This window comes from Elgaria multicarinata, chromosome 23, assembly GCF_023053635.1.
Source record: "Elgaria multicarinata webbii isolate HBS135686 ecotype San Diego chromosome 23, rElgMul1.1.pri, whole genome shotgun sequence".
Lineage (NCBI taxonomy): Eukaryota > Metazoa > Chordata > Lepidosauria > Squamata > Anguidae > Elgaria > Elgaria multicarinata.
In genome coordinates, this window is record NC_086193.1 from 12938847 (window position 1) to 12956722 (window position 17876).

At 51.2% G+C, this 17876-nt stretch overlaps 1 protein-coding gene across 1 annotated transcript; it reads left to right on the plus strand.

The window, feature by feature from the left end:
* Nucleotides 1-1587: 1587 nt before the first annotated feature.
* Nucleotides 1588-16452, plus strand: KLHL26 (kelch like family member 26). The gene is made up of 3 exons (XM_063147072.1): nt 1588-1605; nt 9032-9214; nt 14075-16452. Exons 2-3 carry the CDS (start codon nt 9033-9035, stop codon nt 15654-15656), a joined length of 1764 nt encoding a protein of 587 aa, XP_063003142.1. The 5' UTR covers nt 1588-1605; nt 9032; the 3' UTR covers nt 15657-16452.
* The last annotated feature ends 1424 nt before the right edge of the window (nt 16453-17876 follow it).

The window sequence follows — 17876 nt, forward strand, 5'->3', positions numbered from 1 at the left end:
TCACCCAGTATCCCGTCTCTGACCGTGGTTGGTCACAAATAGGGCATGAGAAGGAACAGCCTTCTTTCCCCTTTTGCCTGAGATAATTGGCATTCAGTGTTTATCCCGCCTCTGACTACCGCCTTCTATGTCCCGCGCCTCCTCTGGCATTGTTTTGGCACACGCCGCGCTTCATCAGTGCTTGCCATCTGTCGAGGAATATGATTAGCTTCGCAAGGATTCTGGTTTTAGTAATGATCAAACCACAAACCCACACAGGGCAGGATTCAACAAAACAACAGAGTTTTGCAAAAGGAGCAATACCACGATGGTTGTATTTTTCGTCAACATACAGCCCAGGGTTCTGTCATTCGTGGATTTTCTGGGCCCTCCTGAAAGACTTCTAGTCCAAAGCACACCAATGGACAGAAGAGGGAATTTGAAGTTGACCAGCTCTACCTGTAGACGGCTCATTGCCTGTGTAAGTTCTGCACCTGGCGGGGGCTTCCAGACAGAGCGCGGAACTGTATAGGTGGCCCAGGCAAGGCTGCACTTCGCACTTGTAACTCTCCCATGTTTTCTGATGAATGTATGTTAGGGATTACTCTCAACGTGTTGTAAAACTTAAGACCATATTCAGCATCAAGTAGAAATAAAAATGAATGGGATGAGGAAGAGGATAATTCTTAGTCATTATAGCAACGTGTGCATTGTTATGTTGAGAACATAAGAAGGCACGTGAGGAAGGTGAGTATGGGATTGAAATAGTAAAAGTAACTAAAAGCACATCCCCAGGCTTGTTTAGACAGAAAAAAGTCCTACAGCTCCCAGCATTACCCAGCCAACGTTAGGAGTTGTAGGACTTTTTTTCCTATCTAAACATGCATAGGATTGTAGGACTTTTTCCTATCTAAACATGCATAAGATTGTAGGACTTTTTTTCCTATCTAAACATGCATAGGATTGTAGGACTTTTCCTGTCTAAACATGCATAGGATTGTAGGATTTTTTCTGTCTAAACATGCATAGGATTGTAGGACTTTTTCTCTGTCTAAACATGGTGGTTTTGCACCTGGCCCCTCTAGTACAGCAGTTGGAGCTGCGGGAGCCCTGCCCTCTTTCGCATCCGGCCTCTCTAGCTACAGAGGGCAGGGCTCCTGCAGGTTTGACTATTGAGATGACTTCTGCCAGCGACGCAGGCATGCCAACGACGCCTTGCTGAAACCCCCTTTTCTACACCACCGTTGAAGCTGCAGGAGCCGGGTCCTCTTTTTCCTTCCGTTCACCCTAAATAAAACCCGTTTATCTTTTTTACCACATTGTTACATTATTAATTATTATTATTCTTCAAGCGTGTGTGTGCGGTGGGGGGGCCGGGGGGGGGGCTTTCCTCTGGGCCCTGCCTGCCTGCCTTCCAGGCCGCCCGGAGAAAGCGGAGGCCTGCGGGGAGCTCCGGCGCCGGCCTCGCCCGCCCGCCTCGCCTGGCCCGCCTGCCCGCCCGGCCCCTGGCCGCGTCCCGCCCCATCGGCGCGCTCCGGAGGGGAAGATGGCGGAGAGCGGCGGGGCCGAAGCCTTCCCCGAGCCGCCGCCCGCGAGCCGCGGCAGCAGCAGCAGCAGCAGCAGCAGGTGAGGAAGGGGCCGGGCAGGGGGGCGGGCAGGGGGGCAGGCAGGGAAGGAGGGAGAGGAAGGGGCCCCGCCGCCGTTAGGGTGGGCCCCGCCTTGGCCCCTCGGCTCTGCCCCCCCCACACACCCCCGGGGGTAAGGAGCGGGAGAGGGGGGAAGAGGCGGACACCCCCCCCCCGCCTTACAGCGTCCCTCTTCGCCCTTCCATCCTGCCCCATAAAGAGAGAGAGAGAGAGAGCCCTTATATCCCCCCTTCTAAGGTGGTGCCCCTCTTCGCCCCATAACTCTGCCCCACACATTCCCCAGGGATGGGGGTAAGGAGCAGGAGAGGGGAAAAGCAGGAGACCCCCCTCCCTTACAGCGTCCCTCTTCGCCCTTCCATCCTGCCCCACACATTCCCCAACGATAAAGAGAGAGAGACAGAGAGAGCCCTTATATCCCCCCTTCTAAGGTGGTGTCCCTCTTTGCCCCATAACTCCGCCCCACACATTCCCCAGAAATGGGGGGGTAAGGAGCAGGAGAGGGGAAAAGCTGGAGACCCCCCTCCCTTATGGCATCCCTCTTTGCCCCATAACTCCCTTATAGCATCCCTCTTTGCCCCATAACTTCGCCCCACACATTTCCCAAGTATAAGGACACAAAGAGACAGCTTTATATCTCCTCTTCTATATTCCCCCTCTTGGGGGAGGGTCTCTTTTCACCCCTTAACTCTGCCCCACACATTCCTCAGGGATGGGGGGGGTAAGGAGCAAGAGAGAGAGAAAGACAGAGACCTCTCCCTCCCTCCCCTACAGAGACCCTTTTCACCCTCCCATTCTGCCCCACACATTTCCCAAGTATAAAGACAGAAAGAGAGCCCTTATATTCCCCCTCCTAGGGTGGTGTCTCTCTTTGCCCTGTAACTCTGCCCCACACATTTCCTAAGTATAATATATTCCTCCTCTTTGGGGGGTGTCATGCATAGGATTGCTCCTTAAGTCCCTCTATGTCTTTAATATGTACCGGGAGGACTTCATTCCCCCCTCACACATATTCCCTAGAGTTGCCCCACTATGTCTAGGGACATATACAAATTCCATTTGTGGGGTGAAAACTTAATGGATTTTTCCAGTTCAGCCCTGGCGGATTTCGTTCCGTTTCCCCCACACACTCGGCGTCTTTTTTAATGGTGGCCTTTTGCACAAATTGGAATTATTGTGTGTGTGGCTCTTGAAATTTGTGCAAACGAGGGTCTTTCTTTTTAAAAAAATTCCCCCCAGTCTTTGGCAAGTGTGCAAGCCTGCAGAAACAGCTGCACCATTGGCATGCGCTTGGCTTGTCAATTTCATTGTAGGTTTCAGCTGTCAAGGGCAGAGTAGAGTAGATGACACAGAAGGGAAACTGACAGGCTTTTTAAGAACGGGGCTTTCTTTTGCGGGAGGGACTTGAATGTCTTCCCCGAAACTTCTGATGGGACACCTGAAAGGGTAAAATTACATCAGGGTGGGGTGGGAGATTATGTTTTATCCGAGTAACGTAAATTCAGCTCCTGTTACAGACAGGCAGCTAGAAAACAAAACAAAATAACATATGTGGGAAAGGGAACAGCCTTTAGTTTTCGGTATTTTAGACTGTGTAACATCCTGTTCTTTGCAGGTTATGTTTTTTAAAACATTGAGGACTAGTGGAATTATTTCACTAATATATGCAAATCCTGCCATTGAGCGACAGGTTTTCTGGGGAGGGAGGGGGGAGGTCTTGAGGGTGGAAGCACAAGAACTCAATCAAAGAAGCTTAATTTCTATGATTAATTCCTGCATTGAGTAGTGGGGTTGGACTTGATGGCCTTATAGGCCCCTTCTAACTCTACTATTCTACGACTCTATGAATTTATTGTGGCTTTTTCTCTTTTGGCAAAACAAAACAAAACCCGGAACCCTGAAGATGGCTTTGTAAGTGTGTGTGTGTGGCCTGGTTCAGACAACGCGCTAAACCATGCTGCTTAACAACAAAATGGTTAACGGAATGCATTGACCTTAACGGGCTTAGGTTCCGTTTAGCAGTGTTCCAGCCTTGAATCGGAAGGGCCAAATGAGCACGTTAGCAGAGGACTGTGAATAGGATCTCTCGTGGTTTCTGTGTGGTTAAAGTGTTGGACCGGAACTGGGGAAACCCAAGTTCAAAGCTCAGTGGTAGAGCATATACTTTGCATGAAGAAAATCTCGGGCATCGCTTAAGTTGGCCTGGAAAAATTCCTTCCATTGCTGCCAGCCACAATTCTTTCGTAGACCTACCTGGAGATGCCAGGATTCGAACCTGTGTCCTTCTGCAGGCAAAGCGTGTGCTTTACCACTGAACAATGGCCTTGAAACTCTTCTGATGGCCTGTTAGCGCTTTCTGATTACCTTGCAAAGGTCGCTGGGCGAGAGTTAGGCCTCAGGCAGGTGCAGCCACGGATTTCCCAGTTTGCAAGAGTGCAAACTCAGAATTGCGTTCGCACAGACCATTCATGCTTTTAACTTTTAAGAGATCCTGATTATGTGGTCTTGCTCCATGAATTTTCAACACAGGGGTGGAACCACGCCAAAAAGCAAGCCAAGGGCTCAGTTCAGACAACACGTTTGTCAACGCAGCGTGGAAACTCCATCGTGGAGTTCTAAAAACACTGTTGAGAAACGTGTTGTCTGAACTGAGCCAAAAAGTAGACTCTTGTGTAGCTAGCCAACTGCTGGACTTAAGAGGAACCACGAGAAATGCTCCATACATAAGAACCTGCACTTGTTGATATGTTTTGAGGTCTCATTCTTGCTTGGTTTTATGACAGCAAAGTGTAAAGATCTGAAATGTTTCAGTAACCATGACTACCTCTGATTTATCTGAAGGAGGCTGACTGTATTATATATGTGTTTTGTTTTTGTTTTTGAGGTGTCTAATTGCCTTTTTAGAAGGAAAATTTTGATGCTGTGCAGGCAAGGAACAGGAGGCATTAATGCTCCCTCCTTAATGCTCTCTCCTCTGTGTTCTGGTTTGTGTATATGGAATCAAGTTGAATATCCTTACTTTCTTTCATTTTTAGTTCTTCTGTTGCTGTTGTAAAAGTCCGGCACTGGTCTTGTAACCGGAAAGTTGCTCTACAAAAATATTTTAAAGCCCTGGGGCATGATGATTTTAAGCTTAATTCTTGCAGATATGTAAACAAAGATACTTCTTAGTTTATTTCGTATTAAAGATATAAAGGCCCAGAAGAATTTGGGGGGAAGCTGTTTGTTTGGAGGGGAAAAATTCTGGGGGGAAAGTCGCATGAATTGTTTAGAATGAGTGGAATGCTTTTTATGACCAGGTTTTGCTCACTCAGAAAAGTGTGGTGTGATTTTTATATATACGACAATCTACAGCATTAATGGGTGTTAAATGTAAGAACGTAGGAACACCAGAAGAGCCCTGATGCTGGATCAGACCAAGGGTCCATCTAGTCCAGTACTCTGTTCACACAGTGGCCAACCAGCCATTGGCCAGGGATGAACAAGCAGGACATGGTGCAACAGCACCCTCCCGCCCATGTTCCCCAGCAACTGGGGCACACAGGTTTCCTGCCTCGGATACTGGAGATAGCACACAACCGTCAGGGCTAGTAGTCCTTGATAGCCTTTGCCTCCAGATCACGTGAGGTACTGGTTCCTCTCTATTCGGCCCTGGTTAGGCCTCATCTAGAGTATTGCGTCCAGTTCTGGGCTCCACAATTCAAGAAGGACGCAGACAAGCTGGAGCGTGTTCAGAGGAGGGCAGCCAGGATGATCAGGGGTCTGGAAACAAAGCCCCATGAGGAGAGACTGAAAGAACTGGGTGTGTTTAGCCTGGAGAAGAGAAGACTGAGGGGAGACATGATAGCACACTTCAAATACATAAAAGGTTGTCAGACAGAGGAGGGCCAGGATCTCTTCTCGATCCTCCCAGAGTGCAGGACACGGAATAACGGGCTAAAGTGACAGGAAGCCAGATTCCAGCTGGACATCAGGAAAAACTCCCTGACTGTTAGAGCAGTACGACAATGGAACCAGTGACCTAGGGAGGCGGTGGGCTCTCCCACCCTAGAGGCCTTCAAGAGGCAGCTGGACAACCCTCTGTCAGGGATGCTTTAGGGTGGATTCCTGCATTGAGCAGGGGGTTGGACTCGATGGCCTTGTAGGCCCCTTCCAACTCTGCTATTCTATGATTCCATGAATTGTTGTAGGAACTGCAATGGGATAGTGTGTGAAGAGCTTTCAGTCCTCAAAAGTAGTCAAACTGGAAATACTAAAGGAAGGAGAAAAGAAGAGAACCCATTTGTATTCAACTCTAATCCTGTGAGCCACTCAGGGTAGCTTCACATTGATGTTGTCATAATGGTTTGCTTCAACCGAAGTCAGGAGACATGTGAAAGGCATTCACATCACCCAGCAGTGCAGTCTGTTTGGGTTCAGCTAATGGCACCAAATGTCACTCTTGGGCTGATCAGGTAGGTGTGATTCCTCGCCCTGCCGTTTTGATTGATCTGAACTCAGAGAGCTGTGCTCGCTGTTTTGTCCTAACGGATTCAGGAACCGTAATTCACTTCCAGGGCTTGGTGTTTCTCAGACGTTTGATAAAGCGTGCTGCTGCTCCCGCATTAGAATGGGTGTTACACTTTGCTCTCATACCTGAAACAGATTTAATTTTAATGTGGGTGTAGGAAGCTAGGTCCTTATAGTGATTCGGCCCAGGCTTATGTACGTGGACTGCCAGCAATTCTCCAAGATTTCAGGCAGCAGTTTTTCCTGCATTACCTGGAGAAGCCGGGAATTGAACCCGAGACCTTCTGCATGCAAAGCAAGGGCTCTACCATGGCTACACCTCTTCCTGCTGTGAAAGGTGTAAAAATACCCCCCTTGGAGGAGCTCAATAATAGGGTCAAGTTACAGGAAGCCAGATTCCATCTGAGCATCAGGAAAAAGATCAGTACAACAAAACATCAGGAAAAAAATGCCCTGACTGTTAGAGCAGTACAACAAAACATCAGGAAAAACATCTTGACTGTTAGAGCAGTATGACAAAACATCAGGAAAAATGTCCTGACTGTTAGAGCAGTATGACAATGGAACCAGCGACCTAGGGAGGTTGTGGGCTCTACCACACTGGAGGCCTTCAAGAGGCAGCTGGACAAGCATCTGTCAGGGATGCTTTTAGGTGGATTCCAGCATTGAGCAGGGGGTTGGACTGGATGGCCTTAGAGACCCCTTCCAACTCTACTATTCTATGATTCTATGAACCCCCCATCCCCTCCCTTCCATGCTTCTGCATGAATCAGTGTTCTGATTGGAAGGTAGTATGCCTCAAGTAGTGATTCATGCAGATGCACAGTGGGCACCCTCCTCTCTTGGCAGTCATTCTGTTACACTCTTTGCAGACTGGGCTGGACTAGATGGACCCTTGGGCTGATCCAGCACAGCTGTTCTTATATTCTCATGTCTCCTCCCGTATGTCCCTGCCCAGACCCTAAGATCATCTTCAGGGGTCCTTCTCTGGAAGCCCCTGCCTAAGACGTGAGGCGGGTGACTACCAGGAACAGGGCCTTTTCTGCTGTGGCACCCCGGTCGTAGAATGAGTCCTGCTTTGTGGTCCCTGGTCGACAGCTGTTCGGCCCCTGTGTGAACAGAACGCTGGACTAGATGGGCCCTCGGTTTGATCCAGCAGGGCTCTTCTGATGTTCTTAGTACAGAATTGGGATAAAAGGACGGGTGGGGGGGAGTCTTAAGCAGCGGTTTAAAAAAAAATGTTAAAAGGACGAACTCCTTTTAGCAAAAGAACTTGATGTCTCCGTTTGTTCGGGTTCGAAAAACGCGTTCTGAATGGTTTGAAAGCTGCTGCATGTATCAAAAGGCAGGGCCCTTCCTTGACCTGTTTTGCTGCAATTAGGAGTGAAGCAGAGCCCCGCATTCGTGGTGTGCAGGCATGGGCAAAGAATCATTCAAGGCTTTCTTTTGTGCCTTTCCACGGCCTTCGCCAAGCAGCAGAGGCCTTGTTGTTTCGACTTTTGCTTCTCCCTGACTACAGTAACACAAAGAACAGCATTGCAAAGCCAGAAAGCATTTTATTTTATTTTACAGTTTTTCAAAAATGCTTCTTCACGCTCCGCACTGTGGCCCGTTTCCCCCACTACAACACATTCATTTGACTGCAAATTTTCGTTACAGCGTGCCCCCTCACTGCCAGTCCTATCTGAAAAGACTCCTTTCTTTCTTGTTTTCATCTGATTTTCCACAGGGAGGGAGGTCTTCATTTCGAAATGCAGAAGATTAAAAAGAAAATTCTTTTAGGCTTCACTGGGTAGGAAACTCGTCTTTTTGTAAAGTCCTATGAGGAACTGCTGAAAGAGTTGCTATGCTTGGACTGGGGAAAAAGTTCTAAGGAGAGATATGAAGGTGGTCTTCAAATATATCATAGAATCATAGAATAGTAGGGTTGGAAGGGGCCTATAAGGCCATCCAGTCCAACCCCCTGTTCAGTGTAGGAATCCACCCTAAAGCATCCCTGACAGATGGTTGTCCAGCTGCCTCTTGAAGGCCTCTAGTGTGGGAGAGCCCACAACCTCCCTAGGTCACTGGTTCCATCGTTGTACTGCTCTAACAGACAGGAAGTTTTTCCTGATGTCCAGCCGGAATCTGGCTTCCTGTCACTTGAGCCCATTATTCTGTGTCCTGCACTCTGGGAGGATGGAGAAGAGATCCTGGCCCTCCTCTGTGTGACAACCTTTTATGTATTTGAAGAGTGCTATCATGTCTTCAAATACATAAAAGGTTGTCAGACAGAGGAGGGCCAGGATCTCTTCTCGATCCTCCCAGAGCGCAGGACACGGAATAATATGATGGATTGCCATGTACAGCTCCCCCAGTGAAGTAAATCGTGGGGTCCCACAGGGATCTGTGTCGGGGCCAATGCTTTTCAACTTGTTCCTAAAGGATCTGGAATTAGGAGTCAGCAGTGAAATAGCCAAATTTGCAACGACACCGCATTATTTAAAGTTGTTAAAACACAAAGGGATCGAGACTGATCTCTCCGAGGTGGGAGACGTGATTCAATGTCAACAAGTGTAAAGTGATGCACGCTGGGGCAAAAAAACCCCCCAACTACGAGTATAACCTGATGGGATCTGAGCTGGCAGCGACCGGCGAAGAAAGAGATCTCGGGGCTGCGGTGGACAACTCGATGAACGCGTCCACCCAGTGTGCGGCCGCTGTCAAGAAGGAAGCGCTGGGTTGCCCGTTGTTAGAAATAAGATGCTAGACTAAATGGACCTTGGTCTAATCCAGCAGTGCTCCGCCGACGTCCTCAGGAACCCAGGCGGCCAATTACAGAGGAGCCATCAAGAACACCCCCAATAACGTCTGTCTGTGTTTCTCTCCCTCCCTCCGTCCCCACCGCCCACCCTTTCTAGCATGGCAGACAAGAACAGCACCTTGAAATGCACGTTCTCTGCTCCGGGTCACAGCACTACCCTCCTGCACGGCCTGGCCTCTCTCCGGGCCCAGGCTCAATTGCTCGACGTCATCCTCACCATCAACAATGAGGTGTTTCAGGTCCACAAGGTGGTTTTGGCTGCCTGCAGCGATTACTTCAGGTGAGAGACCCGGACGCCCCGGCAGATGCCAGCCGGTCCTCTTGGAACTGCGCCCCGCGGCAGGTCGCCATCTGAAGCGGGGACCTGTTGCCGCCACCGCCTCCCCCAACCCCTGATCTCTGTGCCTGCCTGCTGCCAGCTAGCTTAGTTTTCCTGGCACAGACGCACCTGCCCGCCTCGCCGCCTACAAGGTCTTTCTGCCTCCGGCGTGTCCGGCAAAGTATCGTGAGGTCTCTCTGAACGTCTGGGACTTCTCGCGATTGCCTGATTTCATGCAGGCGACCTTACAGGCAGCGAGGCGGGCACGCACGGCCGCACCAGGAAAAGGAAGCCAGCCAGCACTGCAAAGCCAGAAAGGTAGCAATGTTGGTGCCAGGCGGGCCTCGTTGGGGAGATAGTTCCGTAACTGGGGGGCCACCACAGAAAAGGCCCTCTCCCTTGTTGCCGTCCTCCGAGCTTCCCTCGGAAGAGGCACCCGGAGGAGGACCTTCGATGTTGAATGTAGTCTGATCCAGCAGGACTCCACATCCTCGAGCACGTGGTCTGCCCTGCCTCTGTTGAGACTGGAGCCAGGTAAACGCATCCTTGCTCTCCATAGAACGGTCTGCAGGGTAGGCGGAGGTATCCACCCCCCCCTGCTCCCCAATTCCTTGCATTGCAAAAGCCTCCGAGGCCAATCATCTGCGCTCACGGGCACGCTCAGGCCGTTGGAAGCTCCTGGGGGCACAGTGAGGCTCATAACGGCCCCGAGTGGCCGACGCTTTGGTTTCTTGCATGTCCGTCCTCTGACGTCGGCCGCTGCTTGCTTTAACACCCGCCTTTCCAGTGTATACAAGTTTTGGGGGGCTGCTTTTGTTTCCCTAGCAACACAAAGCCCCAGAGGTGTATGGCGCTCTCTTGCAGGCGAGCGATTCACGGAGGCCAGCCTCCCTCCACCGGAGGCTGAGGGCTCCGTTTGAATCCGCTCACCACACGCCGGGCTGCGCGTCGCATCACCGCCGAGCTGTAATTGCTTCGGGGGTTCCTTTTTCATTTAACTTGGGTGACGCAGGTGGCCATCCCAAGGAACAAATACCATAACCCTCCTTTCGGACTGGCTCCAGTTTTGATCCCGATCAAAGCGGGAAGACGGCATTTTTTTTTTTTAAAGCACTCTGCTTCTGTAATCTGGGTTCCAGCGCTCTCCGGCTTCTGAACTCAGGATAATTTGACCCTGCTTCTCTTGACTTCCAGCTCTTCTTTGTTGATAGAGAGTTCCCCCCCCCCACGTCCCCGTCCCCGCTGCGGAAGCCGCTTAAAAACGGCACCGTGTAATGCTGCCATTTGCGGCTTTCGGCAAACAATGCCGTTTAGTGGCTAAGCTGGTCAGCGGGATGAATTGAAGGCCGAGGTCTCCCGCGGTAAAAATGACCTAGATCCGCGTTCCAGCTTGAACCATGAATACAGTGATGCTTCCCTTCCTCTCTCACAGACCTTTTTGTTACCTGGTTAGTTCCCTTTATTTGAACATACGAAGCTGATGGAGTCAATTTGCCGCTCTGTCTTCGCCCCGTATAGTCCGTCCTGACCGGTGTCGCCCCTCCAGGCTTTCCGCCGGGATCGTGTTTGCTCAAATCAGCTCCCCAAGAGTCTTGTGGTGTGCGATCTCCAGCCTAGCCTTGCCAAGTTTGCGCCCTCACAATGCTTTCACACAACTACCAGCATCCCACCCGGTTATAGGGAGGCCATCTTCTCAAACAGAGATGAAGTGAAGGCCACCAATTTGGATGGCTTTCAAAGGGGGTTGCACAAATTCCTGGAGGAGGAGAAGGCGATCAAGGGCTGCTAGCCCTGATGGCTCTGTGCTCCCTCCAGTAACAGAGGCAGTAAGCTTATGTGCACCAGTTGCTGGGGAACATGGGTGGGAGGGTCCTGCTTTGTTGGTCCCTGGCTGGTTGGCCACTGTGTGAACAGAGTGCTGGACTAGATGGACCCTTGGTCTGATCCAGCACGTCTCTTCTGATGTTCTTAACAGCGACTACCAGATTTCCCACGCACAGGCAGAAGGAGAAACAGGGATGGAATTAAAAGCGCCGTGATATTCAGAGGCTGAGATCCCAGGGATAAACACTGCTAATAGGCTTCATCAATAGTATTTAATCGGTGTTCATGTGGACATTTAAAAAGCCTGCCTTGTACTGACTTGGGCTTCTACGTCCTTCAACACTATATTGTCCCTTCTGAGTGGCCCCGACAATGTGCCAGGCTGTCTGGGGCTGATGGGATTTGGAGTCCAACAACGTCCGGAGGGGAACCTCTGCCCTAACTCAATTACACTCTGATTTAGCACGTCGATTTGTCTTTAAGTTTAGTAGGCATAACTAAAGAATACCACGTTCGTTTTATGTGCTGTATAAAGATCTCAAAAGTTTTTTTCCCTCCCCAGTTGCCAAAATCCTTTGAACTGGAATATTTGGTTAGGGAAAAGATTCAATGAAGCACGCTTAACGTGGCTTAAATGTTACATTCAAATTCAATTGGAAGTTATTGGAATGCCTTTAAATATGTTAAAGCGTGATAGCCCTGCACACTTCTTTGATAGTTTCAGTAATCTGGGGGAAGGAATGAAAGCACTGAAAATCGTTAACACGCCAATTTTAGCGTGCCCAAAGAACTGTGTATTCTCTCTCTCTCTCTCTCTCTGTGTTGATGATCTCCTAGGCATAGTTATCGGAAGGGGAAAAAAGTACTCGCCACTTTGAAATTTCCCAACTTGACTAGTCTTGTATGCATTCATTGCAGTGCTTACTCGGTTTAGGAAACGTCCGTGTGTTTTTAAAATGGGAAACTTTGGTGGGAGATTCAGCACAGATCAAAGGAAGGACTTTTTATTACTTTATTTCTTTATTTATTACATTTTTAGACCGCCCAATAGCCGAAGCTCTCTGGGCGGTTCACACAGCTCAGAGTTAAACTATGGAACTCACTACCACCAGATGGAGTGACGGCCATCCAGTTGGATGGCTTTAAAAGGGGGTTGGATCAATTCCTGGGGGAGAAGGCTGTCACTAGCGCTGATGGTTGTGTGCTACCTCCAGTATCCGAGGCAGTAAGCCTGTGTGCACCAGTTGCTGGGGAACATGGGTGGGAGGGTGCTGTTGCATTCATGTCCCGCTTTGTGGCTCCCTAGTCAACGGCTGGTTGGCCACTGTGTGCTGGACCGGAAGGACCCTTGGTCTGATCCAGCAGGGCTCTTCTGATGTCCTTAAATATATAAGTGGTAGGAACGTTTCCACCTCACATCCCCTGGAAGCCGGGAGACATATTTCAGGAGTCTAGGAGGGCAATGAGGCATCAGGACCACGGACAGAGCAGAGGGGAATTGGTTACCAGCCTGAGAGCAGGCCTCTTCCTAGGGCAGTCCTTTATGTACTGTATTTCTATACCACCCAAAGCCCATCAACCTCTTTAGATGTGACATCCTCAGGATGTGCAGAAAGTCGATGCCCTGATTATTGGCCTTGGTGGCCTCTGGGCGTTGACGCCTCCAAACTGCCGGACTAGAGATGTACAATTACCAGAAATTTTGAAGCCATGGGGAAGAACTCCCCCCCCTCTGTTTTTTTGGTGGAAGAAATGGAAATAAAATCAATGAAATAGGGTGACCCTATGGAAAAGAGGACAGGGCTCTTGTATGTTTTAACAGTTGTGATGAAGAGGGAATTTCAGCAGGTGTCATTGGTATGTGTGCAACACCTGGTGAAATTCCTTCTTCATCGCAGCTGTTCAAACTGCAGGAGCCCTGCCCTCTTTTGTAGGGATCCTGAAGCTTTAACTGCTTATTTATTTATTATTGCATTTATATCCCACCTTTTTTTCCTCCAAAGAACCCAAGGAGGGATACATAATCCTCCTTCTCTCCATTTTCACAACAACCCTGTGAGGTGGGTTGGGCTGAGAGCCTGTGACCAGCCCAAAGTTACCCAGTGGGTTTCCATGGCTGAGTGGGGCCTAGAACCCGGATCTCCTGACCAGCAGTCCAACACTTTAGCCACTACGCCACACCGGCTGTTGTGACGAAGAGGGGATTTCACCAGGTGCTGCACGCATACGAAGGACACCTGCTGAAATTCCCTTTTCGATGCAGCTGTTAAAGATACAGGAGCCCGGTCCTCCTTTCCATAGGGTCACCCTATTTTAAATAGGGTGACCCTATGAAAAGGAGGACTGTGCTCCTGTATCTTTAACAGTTTTGTAGAAAAGGGACTTTCAGCAGGGGTCATTTGTATGCATGCAGCACCAGGGGAGATGCCCTCTTTGTCACAACAGTTAAAGCTGCAGGAGCCTTGCTTAGCATGAGCAGATACAATAGGGTGAACAGAGTGCTGGACTATCCAGAGTTCTTCTTACCTATGTACTTATGGTTCTGGGAGACATAGTAACCTTTTTTTAAAATGTGTAAATTTTATGTCACCCTTCCTTCCACATCACGAAAGACTCTCTGTAGCCTTGGGTGCCTTAGCAGAAAGGCGGATATAGAAATGTAATACATAAATAAGTTCCTGTTTGGAGAGGCAGTGTGGTGTAGTAGCTAGAGTGTTGGACTGGGAGTCGGGAGATCCGGGTTCTAGTCTCCCACTTGGGCCACGGAAGCTCACTGGGTGACTTTGAGCCGGACACAGGCTCTCAGCCCAACCCACCTCACAGGGTTGTTGTTGTGAGGATAAAAATGTGGAGGGTTTCCGTACGCCGCCTTGAGTTCCTTAAGGAGGAAAAAAGACAGGAGGTAAATAAAATGAATGCATGAATGAATGTGTTGACGGGCCAGGAACGTCCCGCCTGAACTATTCAGCCTTGCCTTGTCGTTGCTTTCCTGTTTAGGGCCATGTTCACTGGCGGCATGAGGGAAGCCAGCCAAGACGTGATCGAGTTGAAAGGGGTCTCCGCCAAGGGCTTGAAGCACATCATCGAGTTTGCGTACAGCGCCGAAGTGACCCTGGACCTGGACTGCATCCAGGATGTGCTGGGGGCAGCGGTCTTCCTGCAGATGGTGCCGGTGGTGGAGCTGTGCGAAGAGTTCCTGAAGTCCGCCATGAGCGTGGAGACATGCCTGAACATCGGGCAGATGGCCACCACCTTCAGCCTGGCCTCCTTGAAGGAGTCGGTGGACGCCTTCACCTTCCGGCATTTCCTGCAGATCTCCGAAGAGGAGGACTTCCTCCACTTGCCGCTGGAGCGTCTCGTCTTCTTCCTGCAGAGCAACAAGCTGAAGAGCTGCCGTGAGATCGAGCTCTTCCGGGCCGCTGTCCGCTGGCTGCAGCACGACCCGGGCCGCCGCGCCGGCGCCAGCCAGGTCCTCTGCCACATCCGCTTCCCGCTCATGAAGTCCTCCGAGCTGGTGGACCACGTCCAGACCTTGGACATCATGGTGGAAGACGTCCTGTGCCGCCAGTACCTCTTGGAGGCCTTCAACTACCAGATCCTGCCGTTCCGCCAGCACGAGATGCAGTCGCCCCGCACCGCCGTCCGCTCGGACGTCCTCTCCCTCGTCACGTTCGGCGGCACCCCCTACACGGACAACGACCGGACGGTGAGCGCCAAGGCCTACTACCTGCCGGACGGCGGCGCCCGCCAGTTCAAGGAGCTGACGGAGATGGAGGTGGGCAGCAGCCACACCTGCGTGGCTGCCCTGGACAACTTCATCTACGTGGTCGGGGGGCAGCAGCTGCAGTACCGCAGCGGCGAAGGGGCGGTCGACCTCTGCTACCGCTACGACCCCCACCTGAACCAGTGGCTGCGTGTTCGAGCCATGCAGGAAAGCAGGATTCAGTTCCAGCTGAACGTGGTGCACGGCACGGTCTACGCCACGGGGGGCAGGAACCGCTCGGGCAGCCTGGCGTCGGTGGAGAAGTACTGCCCCAAAGGCAACGAGTGGAGCTACGTGGGCTCGCTCAAGCGCAGGACGTGGGGCCACGCCGGGGCCACGGCGGGGGGCCGGCTGTACATCTCGGGGGGGTACGGGATCTCGGTGGAGGACAAAAAGGCGCTGCATTGCTACGACCCCGCCACGGACCAGTGGGAGTTCAAAGCCCCCATGAACGAGCCCCGGGTCCTGCACGCCATGGTCAGCGCCGGCGGCCGGATTTACGCCCTCGGCGGCCGCATGGACCACGTGGACCGCTGCTTTGACGTCCTAGCGGTGGAGTACTACGTCCCCGAGTCCAACCAGTGGACGACGGTCAGCCCCATGCGAGCGGGGCAGTCCGAGGCTGGCTGTTGCTTGCTGGAGAAGAAGATCTACATCGTGGGGGGTTACAATTGGCACCTGAACAACGTCACCAGCATCGTGCAGGTGTACAACACCGAGACGGACGAATGGGAGAGGGACCTTCACTTCCCGGAGTCTTTCGCCGGCATCGCTTGCGTGCCGGTCATTCTGCCACAGACCACGGCCCGGAGGTGACCACGGCCCGGTCCTCCGGAGCCTCACGGGACACCGAGGGGCACGTTTGCGTTTTGTGAAATAAAGTTGTACGCCCGCAGCAGGCGAGCGAGGGCTTCCGCCTACGCGAGGTCGTCTTTGGGTCCCGGAAGGGTGTTCCGTCCGTGGCGGGGTCGGAGAACGTCGTAAGGAGGACTGATCCGAGGATGGAAGCCTTGCGGGACGGGGTGGGGTGGGCCTCTCTGTTCTTTCTCTTCCCTAACAGTCCCCTTGTCTTGCAGATGTTCAAACAAGCTCACTTTCCCCCCCATTTATAAACTGTTAGAAGGTTTAACTGCACCCCAAAGCCTCGTTACGTGTCTGGACACTTAAGAAACCAAAACGAAACCCAGGAAAGAAAAGTCTTAAGTGCGTCATGAACTTTCCAAAAGCGATCCGAAGGATGAGGCGGGGCGGAGGGGACTCCGTGGAGATTCACAGCGCGTGATCTCCTCTGAGCGTGGGTCCACTTCTTTTCTGAAAAGCACACTTTAAACCCTGTTACGACACACACATGTTTTTGTTCTGTTCGAGCGTTTTTGTCTCGGGAGCACTGTGAGCGCTTCTCCTTGTCCCTTTCTTTCCAGGAAATCCCATGATGCCCTGGAGTCTGAACCGGAGAGCAAAGCAGAACTCACTGGCTCAGTTCAGACAACAGTGTGAAAACTCCACTCAGCGGTTGAGTTCCTAGGGAGGACGCCCCACACACCATGTTCGTAACTCTGCCGTTGGGTGACTGTGGGCTACCGTGGAGTTGAATAAAATCCATTGATTGACAGTTCCTCTGCCCTAGTTTTTCCCCAGGTCCTCCTGATCATATCCCATCAGGCTTTGCTGCAACCCCCCCCAAAAAAACTCAATCCCGGCGACTCTCCTAGAGCGGCACTCTCTCCTTTCGCCGCTCTTGCCAGGGAACTCTGTAGCTAGTGGGAAAAGTCAACGCAACGGAGAATTCCGCGGAGCCCGCCACGCCACACACCAGTTGTGCAGGACGTCTCCTGCATGGCGTGGATATTCTGCATGGCGCGTTTCCCAAAAAAACACCATTGCGTGGAGTTTTCCCACCAGGCGACTCGTTTGTCCACGGTGTTGTTAAAAACTCCACCGAGGAGTTCTAAAACCACTGTTGAGAAACGTGTCGTTTGAACTGGGCCGCTATTTAAGTTGAAAATATGGGGCGTCGTTTTCATAAACAGACGATACCTCTTGTATTATTCTTGCTCACATCCAGCTTTGGGGCTGGAGGGACCGGCTCGCCTTCATCGTCATGTCCTTGGAGATCCATGTGCTGGCTATGCCCTCATGCTTGTACACACCTAGCTTTTTTTTGCCGGGTAGGGTGTTGGTTATGGGGCACGGGGGGGGGGAGCAGTAGTGCTGTGAACAAGCGCCTCTCAAAACTCTCCCCACTATTTGTGGGTAGAGAAATTGGGAGGGGGAGCAATTTCACCAGGGAGAGGAGAAATTCTCCCAACAATTTCTCACAGGTAGGCGTCACTTTTGGCAAGGGTTGTAGGACACCTTTCTTTTTCCTAAGGGATGACGGTGATAATCATAGAATAGCAGAGTGGGAAGGGGCCTGCAAGGCATTGAGTCCAACCCCCTGCTCTATGCAGGAATCCACCCTAAAGCATCCCTGACAGATGGTTGTCCAGCTGCCTCTTGAAGGCCTCTAGTGTGGGATTGCTCACAACCTCCCTAGGTCACTGGTTCCATTGTCGTACTGCTCTAACAGTCAGGAAGTTTTTCCAAATGTTTTGTCGTACTGCTCTAACAGTCAGGAAGTTTTTTCTGATGTCCAGCTGGAATCTGGCTTCCTTTAACTTGAGCCCGTTATTCCGTGTCCTGCACTCTGGGAGGATCGAGAAGAGATCCTGGCCCTCCTCTGGGTGACAACCTTTTATGTATTTGAAGAGTGCTATCATGTCTCCCCTCAGTCTTCTCTTCTCCAGGCTAAACATGCCCAGTTCTTTCAATCTCCCTTCATAGGGCTTTGTTTCCAGACCCCTGAACATCTTGGTTGCCCTCCTCTGAACACGCTCCAGCTTGTCTGCGTCTTTCTTGAATTGTGGAGCCCGGAACTGGATTCAATACTCTAGATGAGGCCTAACCAGGGCCGAATAGAGAGGAACCAGTACCTCATGCGATTTGGAAACTATACTTCTATTCATGCAGCCCAAAATAGCATTTGCCTTTCTTGCA